Source organism: Salmo trutta, chromosome 33 (assembly GCF_901001165.1).
Source record: "Salmo trutta chromosome 33, fSalTru1.1, whole genome shotgun sequence".
Taxonomy (NCBI): Eukaryota; Metazoa; Chordata; class Actinopteri; order Salmoniformes; family Salmonidae; genus Salmo; species Salmo trutta.
In genome coordinates, this window is record NC_042989.1 from 15,929,279 (window position 1) to 15,946,864 (window position 17,586).

At 40.0% G+C, this 17,586-nt stretch overlaps 1 protein-coding gene and 1 long non-coding RNA gene across 3 annotated transcripts; one reads left to right on the forward strand and one right to left on the reverse strand.

Moving 5' to 3' along the window:
* Positions 1 to 7,850: 7,850 nt before the first annotated feature.
* LOC115172470 (glucosamine-6-phosphate isomerase 2) lies at positions 7,851 to 13,879 on the reverse strand. Of its 2 annotated transcripts, none has more exons than XM_029729940.1 (7): positions 13,757 to 13,879; positions 13,307 to 13,454; positions 13,083 to 13,184; positions 12,186 to 12,368; positions 10,357 to 10,541; positions 9,947 to 10,121; positions 7,851 to 9,814 (listed from the first exon to the last, which is right to left on the reverse strand). In XM_029729940.1, exons 2-7 carry the CDS (start codon positions 13,428 to 13,430, stop codon positions 9,756 to 9,758), a joined length of 828 nt encoding a protein of 275 aa, XP_029585800.1. In that variant the 5' UTR covers positions 13,431 to 13,454; positions 13,757 to 13,879; the 3' UTR covers positions 7,851 to 9,755. The 2 variants fall into 2 exon arrangements, with proteins under 2 accessions (XP_029585800.1, XP_029585801.1); XM_029729941.1 differs by having other exon boundaries at positions 13,798 to 13,877.
* An 8-nt stretch (positions 13,880 to 13,887) lies between these two features.
* On the forward strand, positions 13,888 to 16,949 carry LOC115172471 (uncharacterized). The gene is made up of 2 exons (XR_003871440.1): positions 13,888 to 14,665; positions 16,688 to 16,949. It is a non-coding gene; the product is annotated as an uncharacterized LOC115172471 (long non-coding RNA).
* The last annotated feature ends 637 nt before the right edge of the window (positions 16,950 to 17,586 follow it).

Genomic DNA, 17,586 nt, shown 5'->3' on the forward strand with positions numbered 1-17,586 from the left:
AATTTCATGCCGCCAAAAAACTGAGCACGTCACAGAATGTGTTTTTTTGGAGAAAAAAAATTTTAAAGCGGGAAAAATCCATATATTAGCCGCGTCATTGTTTAAGCCGCGAGGTTCAAAGTGTGGGAAAAAAGTTGCGGCTTATAGTCCGGAAATTACGGTACATGATTCCATATGTGTTATTTCATAGTGTTGATGTCTTCACTATTATTCTACAATGTAGAAAATAGTAAAAGTAAAGAAAACCCCTGAGTAACTGTGTATTTTTTTTGCATGTTATGTTGGCATCAATACGTCACATATCAGTTTACAAACAATGTAAACTTGAGTAAGGCAGCTCCAAAATGCAGGTGTTTCAGCCTAGCTCAGTGCTTTCTGTGGTGGTGAGTAAGGCAGCTCCAAAATGCAGGTGTTTCAGCCTAGCTCAGTGCTTTCTGTGGTGGTGGAAAATACAGAGCGTAGAGGTTAGTAATGTTCTCTAGTTGCGTCATTATTGGCTCAGTGTTCTGTCCCTCATTGGGACACTAGACTCCTTCACTTTTTAGGCTCCTTCACTTTTTCCACATTTTGTTACGTTGCAGCTTTATTCTAAAATGTTTTCAATAGTTTTTTCCAATCGACACACAAAACCCCTTAATGACAAAGCAAAAACAGGTTTTTAGACATTATCAAAATAAAAACAGAAATATAACATTTACATAAGTATTCAGACCCTTTACTCAGTACTTTGTTGAAGCACCTTTGGCAGCCATTACAACCTTGAGTCTTCTTGGGTATGATACTACAAGCTTGGCACACCTGTATTTGGGGAGTTTCTCTCATTCTTCTCTACAGATCCTCTCAAGCTCTGTCAGGTTGGATGGGGAGCGTCGCTGCACAGCTATTTTCAGGTCTTTCCAGAGATGTTTGATCGGGTTCAAGTCCGGGCTCTGGCTGGGCCACTCAAGGACATTCAGAGACTTGTCCTGAAGCCACTCCTGCGTTGTATTGGCTGTGTGCTTAGAGTTGTTGTCCTATTGGAAGGTGAATCTTCACCCCAGTCTGAGATCCTGAGCGCTCTGGAGCAGGTTTTCATCAAGGATCTCTCTGTACTTTGCACCGTTCAACCTTCCCTCGACCCTGACTAATCTCCCAGTCCCTGCCACTGAAAAACCTTCCCACAGCATGATGCTCCACCACCAGGCTTCACCGTAGGGATAGTATTGGCCATTCAGGCCAAAGAGTTCAATCTTGCTTTCATCAGACCAGAGAATCTTGTATCTTGTCTTTTGGCAAACTCCAAGCAGGCTATCATGTGCCTTTTACTGAGGAGTGGCTTCCGTCTGGCCACTCTACCATAAAGGCCTGATTAGTGGAATGCTGCAGAGATGGTTGTCCTTCTGGAAGGTCCTACCCTCTCCACAGAGGAACTCTGGAGCTCTGTCAGAGTGACCATCAGGTTCTTGGTCACCTCCCTAACCAAGGCCCTTTTTTTACCTTTATTTAACTAGGCAAGTCAGTTAAGAATAAATTATACTTTTCAATGATGGCCTTGGAACAGTGGGTTAACTGCCTTGTTCAGGGGCAGAACGTCAGATTTTTTACCTTGTCAGCTCAGGGAGTCGATCTTGCGACCTTTCGGTCACAAGTCCAACGCTCTAACCACTAGGCTACCTGCCGCCCCTTCTCCCCCCGATTGCGCAGTTTGGCCGGGCGGCCAGCTCTAGGAAGTCTTGGTGGTTCCAAACTTCTTCTATTTAAGAATGATTGAGGCCACTGTGTTCTTGAGGACCTTCAATGCTGCAGAAATGTTTTGGTACCCTTTCCCAGATCTGTGCCTTGTCACAATCCTGTCTCAGAGCTCTACGGACAATTCCTTCGACCTCATGGCTTGCCTTTTGCTCTGACATTCACTGTCAACTGTGTGACCTTATACAGAGTCTGCCTCTCCAAACCATGTCCAATTAAGTTGTAGAAACATCTGAAGGATGATCAATGGAAACAGGGTTCACCTTAGCTCAATTTTGAGTCTCAAAGCAAAGGGTCTGAATACTTATGAAAATAAGGTATTTCTGTTTAGTTTTTTTATTGTCATTATGGGGTTTAGTGTGTAGATTGATTAGGGAAAAAATATATTTTATCCATTTTAGAATAAGGCTGTAACAAAACAAAATGTGGAAAAAGTTAAGTGCTCTGAATACTTTCTGAATGCACTATATATATATAAAAATATATATTTAACAGATTTAAGGCAGAGACGTAATTACAACAAAACATTTTTGGAGGCTTTTTACATTGTTACGTTCTGCTTTTTTTTGTGACTGACATTCTTCTCCAGTGATTCTCTCCAAAGCAAACGTGTTAACATTATTACGGTATCTAGTGCTATCACGGCTGATGTACATGGCCATGGAGTTTGAGACAACATTGTCTGGGGCCCATCACAGTGGCACGACTAACAGTTTCCACGATGACAGTGCCCACACTCTGCCAAAGGGATTTCCAACCCCATTTCCGAATGGAATTCTTATCATACGTGTTAGGGAAAGGAGCGCAGCGGTCAGAATGTAGGACTGTCAGTCATAAAGAGCTACAGCATCATTTATCAGCCTAATAAAGCCACACTCGGCAATCTCTGTAAATTTTATATTGAGCCATAAGCATTTGTTTTTGTAAACTATAGGGTGGGTTTGAGCAAATTTAAATGTCACAGATTGGTTTGAATTCTGTGGTAGCCACCCCCAAATTCAAAGAGGAAGAGGCAGTTTCCACAAATTTCAAATAACTCAGGGAGTCAAGCCAACTCTTTTCTCTGTATACATCAACGATGTTGCTCTTGCAGCGGGTGATTCTCTGATCTACCTCTACGCAGACAACACCATTCTGTATACATCTGGCCCCTCTTTGGACACTGTGTTAACAAACCTCCAAACGAGCTTCAATGCCATACAACACTCCTTCCGTGGCCTCCAACTGCTCTTAAATGCTAGTAAAACTAAATGCATGCTTTTCAACCGATCTCTGTCCGCACCCGCCCACCCGACTAGCATCACTACTCTGGACGGTTCTGACTGAGAATATGTGGACAACTACAAATACCTAGGTGTCTGGCTAGACTGTAAACTCTCCTTCCAGACTCATATTAAACATCTCCAATCCAAAATTAAATCTAGAATCGGCTTCCTATTTCGCAACAAAGCCTCCTTCACTCACACTGCCAACCATATCCTCGTAAAACTGACTATCCTACCGATCCTCGACTTCAGCAATGTCATTTACAAAATAGCCTCCAACACTCTACTCAGCAAACTGGATGCAGTCTATCACAGTGCCATCCGTTTTGTCACCAAAGCCCCTTATACCACCCACCACTGCGACCTGTATGCTCTCGTCAGCTGGCACTCACTACATATTCGTCGCCAGACCCACTGGCTCCAGGTCATCTATAAGTCTTTGCTAGGTAAAGCTCTGCCTTATCTCAGCTCACTGATCACCATAACAACACCCAACCGTAGCACACGCTCCAGCAGGTATATCTCACTGGTCATCCTCAAAGCCAACACCCCTTTGGCTGCCTTTCCTTCCAGTTCTCTGCTGCCAATGACTGGAACGAATTGCAAAAATCGCTGAAGTTGGAGACTTATATCTCCCTCATTAACTTTAAGCATCAGCTATCTGAGCAGCTTACCGATCGCTGCAGCTGTACACAACCCATCTGTAAATAGCTCATCGAATCTACCTACCTCATCCACATACTGTTTTTATTTACTTTTTTGCTCTTTTGCACACCAGTATTTCTACTTGCACATCATCATCTGCACATCTATCACTCCAGTGTTAATTTGCTAAATTGTAATTACTTCGTTACTATGGCCTATTTATTATCTTACCTCCTCACGCCATTTGCACACATTGTATATAAACTTTTTCTATTGTGTTATTGACTGTACGTTTGTTTATTCCATGTGTAACTCTGTGTTGTTGTTTGTGTTGCACTGCTTTGCTTTATCTACCTGGTTAAATAAAGGTGAAATAAATAAATAAGAGAATGCCAAGCGTGTGCAAAGGGTGGCTAATTTGAAGAATCTAAAATCTAAAATATATTTTGATTTGTTTAACACTTTTTACATGATGATACACTACATGATTCCATATGTGTTATTTAATAGTTTTGATGTCTTCACTATTATTCTACAATGTAGAAAGTAGTAAAAATAAAGAGAAACCCTTGAATGAGTACGTGTGTCCAAACTTTTGACTGGTACTGTATATATGTATATTTTTATTTTATTTATTTTCTAAGTTGGCTTTAGCTAGCACAGATAGGTTGCCAATCTCCCAACCTCATAACTAATCAAGTTAGAGTATCTAGCTTGTCTAACTACTGTATCTTAGGTGGTATGCCTGCTGGCAAGGTTAGTAGACTTTAGAAAAGCAAGCAATTGCTTAATGTACTGAATAAGACTCACCTTCCTTTCAATCTTTTACCCAGATTTTAGCAGAGATGCAGAGCACATTTAGTTTGTTAAAAAAAGAACCACCAGTCAAGAGGATACAGACAGCTCAATATGTATGCTTAGATATGCAGAAGCATAAACGTATTTTTGACATAGAATTAAGCATAATGATTACAGCTCTAGATTGCATGAAAAAGCTGTTTCAGGTGTTTGAAAAATGCTAACTTCCATATGGGGGGAGGGGGGGATGCCTCCAGACAACCTCCCTTCCTTGTTCTTTGTGCCCCCTCAGATTTTGGGGGTGCATGACAGCCCGAGTATAGGCTTCTTATCGTAGTGAACGATATCAGCAAAATGCTTGCGATACGTGATCGGCATGGTTTTTGTCGATCATTTTTGGTTTATAGTCCCAGCTCTACTATCAAAGTAGGAAGCTGCAGTTGATAATTGTGCCTTTATTGAACACAAATAGATTTATGTTTTAAAAAATGGCACAGTTAAGTCATTTATGAATGTCACCACATTCATCCCTTTCTAAGATGCAACGGAATTAGACTAGTTGCTGATGGTTCATTTCAAAAGGACAAAGGGTGTTACATCCAAATCATAAAGATATTCAGGAACTAAATGTAATTCACACAGACAGCAAATTAGAAGAAAAAAAACACAACCTGTATGAAATGAGTCTCCACAGGTTTATCTTGAGCTTCAATCTCACCCAGATAAATGCATAGACCCTCTCCCAACCTACATCTTTGTAAATCTGTCTCCATGGCTGTTGTTTTCTTACCTCTAATAACTCTGACAGTGTAAGATATTTCTCTCCCACCCACCTTTAGTTAGCCTGTGTCACCCTGGTATCATGTTTTAAAGGATCCAACTGAACTGCAAGCCTAGAAGCACAAAGAATTTTAACTTTTAAAAACAGATAAAAGTTTGCTGTCCGTTTTTGTCACTACCCTCCTGAGAGACAATACATTTTTGTCCTCTCTAGTGGACATTAGTTCTTGGGCCGTATCTCTGAGGCCATACAAGCCACTGTATTAAGTCCTGTTGTTTCTTTGAGAGGAGATTCTGGGCTTTTCAATGATATGACGTGTCATATGACAACTATATCTTCCTGGTTCTTAAAAAAATGTCTGCCGTCCAAATCAGTACATTTCATGGAAATGAATATCTCAAGAATTGTTAAGTGAATTGTCAGGACTGTGTAACGATTTTTTCACATTAAATAAAAGCGAAATAAGAGCTTATCGAGAAATCGCCTCTGTAGTGGACACCCGTATGCTGCAACTATGTTTTCACCTGCTGTGCCCATTGACTGTAGTGTTCATTATTTTCATATTTAAGTCCTAATGACCACTATAGAGGACAATAACTTAAAATATGAATCATTTTGCAATAAAAGAACAATAATATGTTTTTCTATTCTTTTTTGGGGGGGGGGGTCTCGGGAGGCTACAGTAGTTGACGGTTTGAGAGTATAAAAGGTGTGAAGGTATTTGAAGGCCTCACATTGCAGTTAGTTCTTAAGAGGGAGATCAAACTGACCCTCGGCTATGTACGGTTTCTCGATTGTTTTTGTTTCTAGTTCTCGCTTTTCTTTTCAAACCATAAGTCGGTCATACAAACCAATAATCACCTAGATATAATGAGAAATTGCTTTTTCCAACAATTTCTTGCTTGACACTGATGAAGCTTGAACAGGGTGAAACATTTCTACAAGAGATAGAATACATTGGTTTTCTATTGAACACTTTACATCGTGGATCTGTATTTTTCTTTTTGGGAGGGTCTCAAGCATCAAATATCTCCCTGGGAGTAGGTATTGATTGGTGTGTTGGGGTAGCAGCGGGGAGAGTGTGGGTCAGAGGAGTTTCATTGCTATGTCAGATACGGTCAGTGTCGTCTTTGATCATTGGAGCAGTAACAGGCTGTCCAGTCAGAGCCTTGATTCATTGCAGCCAGATAAGAGGATTGCCCATTCTTTGTTTTGGATCTTTTAACCAGTGCTCACATCTAATAAGTTTGACTACCCACATACACAGGGTGACACACCAATACACATAAACATGAACACAATTATCTCAGGAATTAAGATTTTAATAGTGCACAAAGATAGTGCATAAATATTTATATGGTGGGTGTGATTGATTGGATACACTGAACCCTAAGAAATGGATTAGGCAGCCCTCCTCACACAGCACTGAAGCTGTCTACAGTCTAGAGGTGTTGGAAACCTTGCAGATGGACAGAGAGTGAGGGAAGCTACATGGGCTGCATTCAAGTATCAAAGTCAATGTTCATCAAAGAGGAAAAACAAGGCCAACATGTCCTCTGTGTTTTCCATAATATTACACTAGATTAGAGGGAAAACCTAGCAAGTCCCATACACTGATTAGGTTTTTTAGTCATTTTGACAGAACAAGGGTCCACAGGCTACTGACAAGCTGTCACACATTGCAAACGTATCACTGTTTGTCTTCAGATTGTATTGATTAGTGCTTTCTTTGCTATTCTGCCCCCGTTGGGTAGTTTAGCACACTTGCTTTACTAAGAGCGACGGCTAGCGACTGACAGGCAATTTTCCTCTCCATTTGTGGCGGTTTATTTCCATTTACTGCCAAAGCAAAGACCTAAAGCCCAAATGGGTGTTAGAACATTGGTTATCACAAGATATTCTGTGCAAAGAACCACTCAGCACAACCAAACAGAGGCGGCGGTAATGAAAGGGGCAGGTGGGCATTTGATCAGGAGATCCTCATCCTGTCATGGACTTCATGGAGTTATTTGTGGCCCTTAACAACTGATTTAGGGTCAATTCTTACAACTCCCTTTGAACAAAAACCTCTCCTAAACACTCGCTCCCCAAATGTAAGAAATTATGAGTTGCACCACAAAACTGACTCTAGTCCAGTTGCTATGGGTATAAAGGCCTAAATCCATAGGATCAACAGACTCCATCATAATCTCAAGGTACTCCGTTGGTGTGACTGTTTAAGCAGAGGGATGGCACTGCTTGATGATGGATACAGTTTAGGCTTCTCTATTATGTCAATTCCCTGGGGGTTTTGGTTAACTTTACTGGTTAACAGCGCCTTAATTTTACATACTGAGGGAAAAACCATTAACATCAAGCAGAACAAATTGTCAGATCATTCTATTAGCACACAAACAAAGAGCAGAGGAGGTTGACTCCGTCTTGTCATTCTGCGGGCTGGGTAATTAAACTCTGCATAATATCAACAAAGCAATTACTTTGTATTTACATGTCAAATCTAATCAACATCAGAAATTATATAAGTAAAGTTACCACAGGGCTAGTTTAGAACTGTGATGCAGACTGATTTTTATTTGTATTGTTACAGAACTAGTGTTTTATGGAGGACCAGATTAAATCAAATTAGCCATAGCAATGTTAATACAGCAGAGATGTTTTAATCAGTAAACTGGAAATATCAAACTGTGCTTGGAATCTGTCTGGTAGTTTTACAGTTGTGAAAACCAGATTGTCTCCCTCTGTCAAGGTTATGCTATGCTAGTGGCAGCAGGTTTCTAGCTAAGATTCAAACACCATGAATGAAGAAATTAAACAGAAGAGGTGGTGTAATCCATTTACAGCGTATTGTTTTGCTAGCAGACGCCTTAATAATAAGCATAAATTGGATAGAACTAATGCAGACAAATCTAAAGCTAATTGTGTAGAAAGACAATCTCAAAAGAAAGATCTAAACAATATCTACTCCATGCTTTCAAACTGAAGGAAAAGCTATAGAAAATGTCTAATGAACCAAGCCAAACAGTGCTGAACTGGTTTCGCATCCACTAAAGTTTCTAGAGCCATGATGGGAATGACAATGTTAAAAATATCTGAGCCAGCACAGTACAGATGAGCACGAACATGTGAAAAATGGTATACTATTCCTCTCATCAATTGGTACTGGCCCCTCTGATTTTGTATCTTAGTAGAGAGTGACACCTAGTGCACAACTGTGTGACTAGAAATTCATATTTCACTCCCAATAGTGTTGCCTTCATTTCCCTGTGTATCATGAATTTCAGATAAATGAATGTAAAACTCTTAAAACTCAATATTTGCACTAGATGATATACTGTCCTCTATCCATAAAAGGGTGGGAATAACCCCCTAAATCTGACTCCTGAGTATACAACTCTGAATAAGTAATACTAAATAAATGACATTTCTTTACAAGAAGCATCTTTATAGAACTAAACCATTTATGAGGGGACCTTTGACAGGTCGTTGCTAAAGATACGGGCATTGTCTACGATGGCGTCCTTCGCCAAGGTCTTCACTCTGGTCCTGGAGACTAGACTGGAGCCTGGCTCATTGAAGGCAATGTGGCCGTCTGGTCCGATACCTTGAGAGATAATTACTCAGAAAAACTATATTTTGGTATTTGTTTCATTAGTCCATTGCTGATATAGTTCCAAAATGTTTTGCATATCAGCAATCAAGTTTTCAAGATACATAACTTTCAAAATACAAATACAGCCGGTATGAAGCATTTTTATGAGTTACAGTACAGTATGTGCACATTTAATTTCTAAAAAAGACTCAGTAATCTTGTAAGTAGTTGGGACACATTGAGTTACATTGAAATGAAATGTTCTACAAAACCACAACAACAAAAAAAGCTAAATCAATGACTGATTAGAGATGTTTGAAAAGTTAACATTATGCCTTGACATCAAATGATTGCCAATACAATCTTGTGAGAGCATACAATATGGCCAAGAATGACATTTCAGATACAAAAGACAGTATATTGAGTGTAAATCACTACGGTGGCAACTTGGAAAGTATAACTGACTGTCAGGTAAACAAACCTATGGAGCGTTCAAAGCTACAAATGACATGGAATGGAGTGTAAAGGAACTATAGTGTTGTATGTTTCCCTGTTTCCCTTTCGTCCATCCTGTCTCTAGATTGTGCAGATGGAAGAAAGTAGTCGAGAAGGCAAATAAATCTGTTTGAGACTAATACTGCAAAGATTCTGACCTCATAATATATTGGTAACAGTTGTATATGAGAATTCATGGCATCTTTAACATATCAGCTGAGGGGGCATTTACAGTTAGCCTTCATAGTATCCTAATGCAATGTAACAAATGGAGCAAATCTCATGCACTGTAATGCTTGGTTAGTTGTTATGGCAGCCTTAAACCACAGCCCCTCAACTGAAGTGCTGACAAACAATCTCTCTGGCACATTGTCATGCTGGTTGTAGCCTACCAACAACTGGGTCCATCCACCATTTTGAAGTCTGGAATTCTCTGACTTGGTTTTATTCTCCATTATTGGTCCTTTATGCTGAGTACTGGGTCCACCAGTCGGTTGTGAACATGCATCAAACCTGGAAGGAAATGAACAATTAATGGAAAACATGTTAGGTGAATAATAATTACCAACTGGCCAGTATCAAAGTGCACTAACTTTGTTGTAACCAATTTCCTTTATAGTAAACCCTGTCCTATTCCATGCTTACCTTTGAAGTACTTGACTGTTTTGACTCTGAGCTCCAGTGTGGCGTCCTCGTCACACACAAAGATGGTGCGTGGGTGCTGCTGGAAGGCTGAGACGGTCCACATGTGGTTGACCCCCTCCTCTATGGCTTTGTACAGGGCAAAGGCTTTGTGGGCTCCAGTGATAAGAATCATAACCTATAACAAACAAACACAATCAATATAAAATCATTACAATTGAAACATCTATTGACACAAGAGTCATGTAATGAACACATTCAAAATTGCAACACAAGTTAGCTTTTGTAAAGAAAATTAGTACATCTACATTAGGTTAAAAAGTTTATTTTGTCTACATAGTGTAAAAATATCTGTGCCATGAAAATATACGAAATAGACAAATAGATGAATATACTGTTAAGACCTAGTTTACCTCTCGGGCATCCATGACTGTCCCCACACCCACAGTCAAGGCCATGGTGGGGACCTTTGACAGGTCGTTGCCAAAGAAACGGGCGTTGGCTACAATGGTGTCCTTTGCTAAAGTCTTCACTCTGGTCCTGGAGACTAGACTGGAGCCTGGCTCATTGAAGGCAATGTGGCCGTCTGGTCCGATACCTTGAGAGAGAATTAATAACTAAAATTATCTTTTGGTATTTGTTTCATTAGTCCATTATTGACATAGTTCCAAAATGTTTTGTATGTCCACAATCAAGTTGAGATATAAAACTTTCAAAATACAGCCGGTATGCTATTTTGCATCATATAATGCTATGTTTTGCGTCACATGATGTAAAATGCATCATACCGGCTGTATTTCTCTATTTTGAAAGTTAGACACACAGAGGTATGTGGATATCCTTTAGTCGATTTGGCTATTTCAGCCACACACGTTGCTGACAGGTGTTTAAAATTGAGCACACAACCATGATATCGCCATTGTCAAACATTGGCAGTAGAATGGCCTTACTGAAGAGCTGTGACTTTCAACGTGGTACTGTCATAGGATGCCACCTTTCCAACAAGTCAGTTCATCAACTTTCTGCCCTGCTAGAGCTGCCCCGGTTAACTGTAAGTGCTGTTATTGTGACTTGGAAAGGTCTAGGAGTAACAACGGCTCAGCCGCAAAGTGGCTCACAGAACGGGACCACCGAGTCTGAAGCACGTAAAAATCATCTGTCCTCGGTTGCAACACTCACTACCGAGTCCCAAACTGCCTCTGGAAGCAGCATCAGCACAATAACTGTTAGTCGGGAGCTTCATGAAATGGGTTTCCATGGTCGAGCAGCCACACACAAGCCTAAGATCACCATACACAATGCCAAGCGTCGACTGGAGTGGTGTCAAGCTCGCCGCCATTGGACTCTGGAGCAGCGGAAACACGGATGCCAGGAGAACGCTACCTGCCCCAATGCATAGTGCCAACTGTAAAGTTTGGCGGAGGAATAATAGTCTGGGGCTGTCTTTCATGGTTCGGGCTAGGCCCCCTAGTTCCAGTGAAGGGAAATCTTAATGCTACAGCATACGTTGACATTCTAGACGATTCAGAGCTTGGGGAAGGCCCTTCCCTGTTTTAGCATGACAATGCCCTCGTGCACAAAGCGAGGTCCATACAGAAATGGTATGTTGAGATTGGTGTGGAAGAACTTGACTGGGCTGCACAGAGCCTTGACCTCAACCCCATTGAACACCTTTGGGATGAATTGGAACGCCAACTGCGAGCCTGGCCTAATCGCCCAACATCACTAATGCTCGTGGCTGAATGGAAGCAAGTCCCCACAGAAATGTTCCAACATCTAGTGGAACGCCTTCCCAGAAGAGTGAAGGCTGTTATAGCAGTAAAAGGGGGGGGACCAACTCCATATTAATGCCCATGATTTTGGAATGAGATGTTTAACAAGCAGGTGTCCACATACTTTTTGTCATGTAGTGCATCTTGAAAACTTGATTGCAAAACATTTTGGGACTATATCAACAATGGACTAATTAAACAAATACCAAAATATAATTTTAGGGTGGAATTGTCCTTTAAGACATTGGCTCCTTTAATGAACATAGACCATTGACAAATTGATTAATGACCAGAGGACAGTTGCATTAACATAAAGGTAGCCCTGAGACTTTGGACCCAAATTCAATCAATTGAAGATAAAATAGAAACACACTGCGGGTCATCTCTGAATGTTTATTCTGTATTCAGGGTGTTAAAACCAATTAAAACCAATTTAAGCCACAGGCATGCATGCAAGTATAAAAACTGACCTCCCACAAACAAGTCGATTCCCCCAGCCTCTGTGATCTTCTTCTCAAAGGCTTCACACTCTGCTTCCAGGTCAGTGATATTGCCGTCCAGGATACTGGCATTAGCTGGATCGATGTCAATGTGCTTGAAGAAGTTGTTCCACATGTAGGAGTGGTAGCTCTCTGGGTGGGCCCGGGGCAGGCCTATAAGTAATATAAGTAATTGTTTTTCTTACTATAGTTATATTTCTTACAAATTTTATAACAGTGTTCTTTTGTGCTTTTCTTACTTATATATATATTTTAAAAAACAGTTGCACTGTTTGAGAGGAGAGCTTGCAAGTAAGCATTTCATTGTACTGTGTGCATATAGGCTACCAAATAAGCTTTGATTTGGTAGGAAAGACAGGTTAGAGCAATACAATTTCTCATCATTGCTGATAGAAAGGGAGTATAAAGGCATATACAATAAGATGGAGATGAATCGGTAGCCAAGGTTGTTTCTACTTAATTGCCTGCACCTTACCAATTTGCTAAAACAGGAGAAAGTTCAGACTTTTGAGGCAGAGGGCCATAACTTCATGTGACATTCTTGCATTTAAAGACTAAAGCAAAAACAAATGCCAGCTTCGATCACGCTGCTAATAAAATCCAGCCAAGTCAGCTTAAATCCCAGTAGCGGCCAGCGTCACCTCCCACTTCCTCTGGTTATAAATGAGCTGAGTGGGCCGATTATTTCTTCCTGCAAGGCTGCACCACTCTGATTCTACTTCACTACTTCTATTACTCCCCAAAAAACATACAGGGTCAGTTTGATATTTGACCCTTTGCTGTTACAAAGGGTTTGGCTTGGGCTAAAAAAAATCTTAGCCCATCTGTGGTTGGGAGTGTAATTTGTACCTGAAGGCTCAAACTCACCCACATACTCATCCATGTTGAAGGTCTTGACATATTTGAAAGAGAGGTCCCCATTCTTGTAAAACTCTATCAACTTTTTGTAACAGCCAAAAGGAGTGCTTCCTAAAAGAGAGGGACATGGATGATACTTACATACCTACATGACATGCAAACTAACATTTAGTCCCTGGCAAGTTACAGTAATTACCAGATACACTTTTATCTGTAAATCAACCAAAGTTTACCTGTGGGTAATCCTAAAGTGAAGTATCTGTCAGCACTGGGCTTGAACTGGATGATTCTGTTGCGGATGTATTTGGCTGCCCATTCACTGGCCAGGTCATAGTCCTCCAGGATCACCAGTCTCATTTTGGAGGTGTTGAATGGAGAGATCTAACAGGGAATCAACAAGGACCAATAAGGCAAGCTAATTTGCTAATTCATATAGCTAACTAGCTATCCAAATCATACATAGAATGTCGTCCTCAGTACTTTGATAGATAGCTAACGTTAAGCATCTGCCCTAACAAGCTAATTAGCTAGCTAGTTTGGCTTGTATTAGCTAACTTAGCTAGCGACCAAAACAGTAACTTGCAGTCGCTATAATCAGCAACATGTGCTGGCATTCATAAAAATAAACAGAAAAGCACACTTTTTGTGAAGAACTTGTAAAATAATTAAGCAAATAGGCCCACCCTCTTGGTCTCGTTGTGAATCTGGGCTATTTCAAGTTTACCGTTTTTTCTTTCTTTCTGACGACACAATGTAAACACTGCACTGATCACGTTATTCACCTCCGGTTGTTCATACGACCAGTACGTGCTCACTCATTGGCTACTTAGTGAAGGGGGGGACTTCTGGAGGAAAAGAAAGCGGAAGCGGACGCTGATATGGATTGTGAATGTAATGGCGGTAGAATTAAGGAGATATTGAATATTGTCCAAAAGAATGGAGAACGGAGCGAAGTTCTGAGAATGTCCCTTCGTATCTTGTAGGAGTACAGTTTGTTAAGGAGGAGCAGCTGATCGGATTACCAATATTGAAAAATCTATTTCAAATTTCCAAACAGATTTCCAAAGTGCTGGGTAAAGTGAAGGCTGTGAGGATCACGATAGGCGTGCTTGCTTTGAGTTTTTGTACTTCTCTGATCATAAGGAACGTGTGTTGCGTCTCACCCGCTTTGAGCAGTTTGACGTGTCGTTTATGTCTCTTCGGAACAGGGAACCCATGAAGGTGTTAGTATCTGGCCTCTTGTGGGAAGTCGATGTTGAAGAGATGAACATTTTTCCTGGAGTGATCGTGCGGTGAATGATGGAAAAGTGAAGTCTCTTTTCTTTTTTTATATGAAGTCTCCCTACTCAAGTTCATTTTGTGTTATATAAACTACAGAGTCAGAGCATTTATCCCAAGACCAATGCAGTGTGATCAATGTAAAGCTTTTGGACATGTTTCAAGTGTTTGCAGAAGGGAGAAGCCGAGATGTCCAAGTTGTGGAAAAGATCATGTCATGTGTTTTAAAAGTGATGGAAATGTGACATGTTAAATGTGACGGGACCCATGAAGCCACATCTTTGGAATGCCCAACAAGTGTGAAAGATAATGAGGTGACCAAAATCAGGGCTGTCTAGAGCACTTCATATGCAGTGGCTGTTAAAAGGGCTGAAGGTTCAAATTGTGCAACTGAAGAGTTCATGGTGGTGGATAGGCCTTTTACTGCAGGCTGCAGGGGTTGCCTTTCACCAGCAGGACCCAGATATTTTAAAGGTCAAAAAGGTGGACTTTGTGGCCTTTTATAGCTATGGTGATCAATGGCACTGCCAAGGTGGAGAGAAGGTCCAGGAAGATAGATATTATTGTGGATGCAGATGAGCGGTTTCTGGGACTGACAAATTACTTGGCAAAGGACTTGCATGGAGTATTGTCACAAGCCATACCACCCTCTCGGGCCTTAGAGCCTGAGAAGGGAGATATGGAGATTTGAAGGAAGAAGTGGGAGTTATGTTTTGGTTTTGTAAATGTACTCTTTATTTTTTTATTTTTTGGTGAGGTGGATTAAGTTACGTATTGATTTTATTTTTACCTTTCAACCTGTCCAGTTGGTGGCGGCAATACACCTTTTGGGGGTTGTAGTCCACCATAAAACCCACAGAAGAAGGAGGGACTTATGAATTGGAAAAATGATCTGCGATGAACAAGAAGTTATCAATGAGAATACTGCTAAATGGTTAAAAAACTTTTAAACCAGTTAAATGTAACTAAATGTAATCTAAAATATAATCTACGTAATCCCCAAAAGTAATTATTTATCATGAGGGCCATAAACAATTAGTAATGCTGCATATTCCAAGAAAGGTTAAAATATTACTTTTCTAGTAGTCACTTTTGAGGGCCAAGCTCGATTACAGTAACTTACAAATATGATAAAAATATGAAAATATTAAATATTTTCTGATGTATTTTCTATTCAACAAAACTGTATGATAAGGCTTGAAATTACGTATATGCTTTTAAATATAGTATAATGAAATTATAAAAAGACAAACTAAGATTTCATCTTCCTTATTACTGTAAATACATATTTGTATGTTTAGTGTTAGAAAGAATATGCACATTTTCTCTAAATGTCTCTTTATCAAAATGCCCCCATTTTAGCTGAGGAACGTTCAATGTTCTCTTATATCGAGGCTAAGTTGAGTTTTGATAACTGGTCAAGGGATTTGTTAGTCAGTCAATCAAATGTATTTATAAAGCCCTTTTTACATACAGAAACCCAGCCTAAAACCCCAAACAGGAAGCAATGCAGATGTAGAAGCGCGTAACAACATTGAGTCAAAGAAAGTAGTACAGTATAAAGAACTGCTTCACCAGTAGAAATCCCCGATCAGACTTGTAGACGATGTCATGGCGATGTGCCTATCAAAGTGCATACGTACAAACCCTTCATCGTGTCTAACGGTCGTCTCACACCGAACTGCACATGTGCAGGCCGTTAAATCAAAGGCACTCCTTTGATATATAGAGTACCAATCAAAAGTTTGGACACACCTACTCATTCAAGGGTTTTTCTTTATTCAAGGCAAAGGGTGGCTACTTTGAAGAATCTAAAATACCAAATATGTTTTGATTTGTTTAACACTTGTCTGGTTACTACATGATTCCAAATGTGTTATTTCATAGTTTATGTCTTCACTATTATTCTACGATGTAGAAAATAGTCAAAATAAAGATAAATCCTGTAATGAGTAGATGTCCAAACTTTTGACTGGTACTGTGTGTGTGTATATACATATTTAGTATTTTCCTTTATCATTTTCCTCTAACCCTACCACCCCTCTCCTAACTGGAGTAAACTAATGGACAACAACACTTCTACTTCCAGCTTAGACATACTATATACATTTATGGACACAACTATTGTAAAATACATTATCTTTTTAAATCAGACTTTATTAGTATAATGAGTCATTTACACGAGAAACTCTACAGAGCACCAATGGCTACAATGAATGGCTAAATTACTTCTGGACACGTAGAGTTGCGGCGCGCCTCCTCCTCACCACTCCATTCATACAGTTCCATGTTTACCACATTCTTGCCGGGATAAACCTTTTATATCTCCCTTGCAGATGCCGGCCAGTGTAGAAGCGGAGTAGACGTGGGCGGATGTGTGTGGATGTCTATTTGAATAAATCCATTGAATATTCACCATCACAAAGAAATCCATTATTAATACATTTTAAGCAGGTCCTAAGAAACATTTTAAGACTAATAAAATGTATTTTCAACTGAATAGAATGGCATATTTTGTTACTGGTCTGTGCAGCCTATATGGTTGCGCCATGCACATGAAATCAAAATATATTTTGTTCATTAAACAGACAAGACACACTTAGGCTACCCTGATTTTTCCCACACAACTTGTGTCATGGTAATATATGGAACCGCTGTCATATAAAAAAAAAATGTTATATTTTGAAACAGAACCCAAGGCAAGCTCATGCTTTTTTGATTCACATTTAATCTGTCATTTAATCGAAAAAAAAGAATAGGCCTACACTTATTGCATGCTAAATGTTTCTGATCAGTGATAAATGACCAAACGAATAGATGAGCTATACCACCTCCACTTATTTTCCCAGCCAGAGAATTAAACAAATATGCAGACGGAGATTCAGTGAAACAAAATCACATTGATTGATTGACAAGTCAAAGGCTTTTGTTCGGGAGTAGGCCTCGGCTACTAAGCGACTACAAATGAAGAGCAAAATAATCCACCTGTTAAGCTACTTGACATTGGCAAAATGTTGTGATCAGTGCTAATAAATGAGCCAACTAGACAAGATGATCATGAGCAGCACTCACCTCAACTTTCCACAGCCTAATTGTAACCTAATCAATATCCAAATGGATAAAAAAATACAAATCTGACATTGATTGATTTATCAAGACCCCACGCTTGTCTCAAAGCAGCACGAAACGGTGCTGACCACACGCAGGTAGGCTATTGCTTCAGTCATGGGTATTA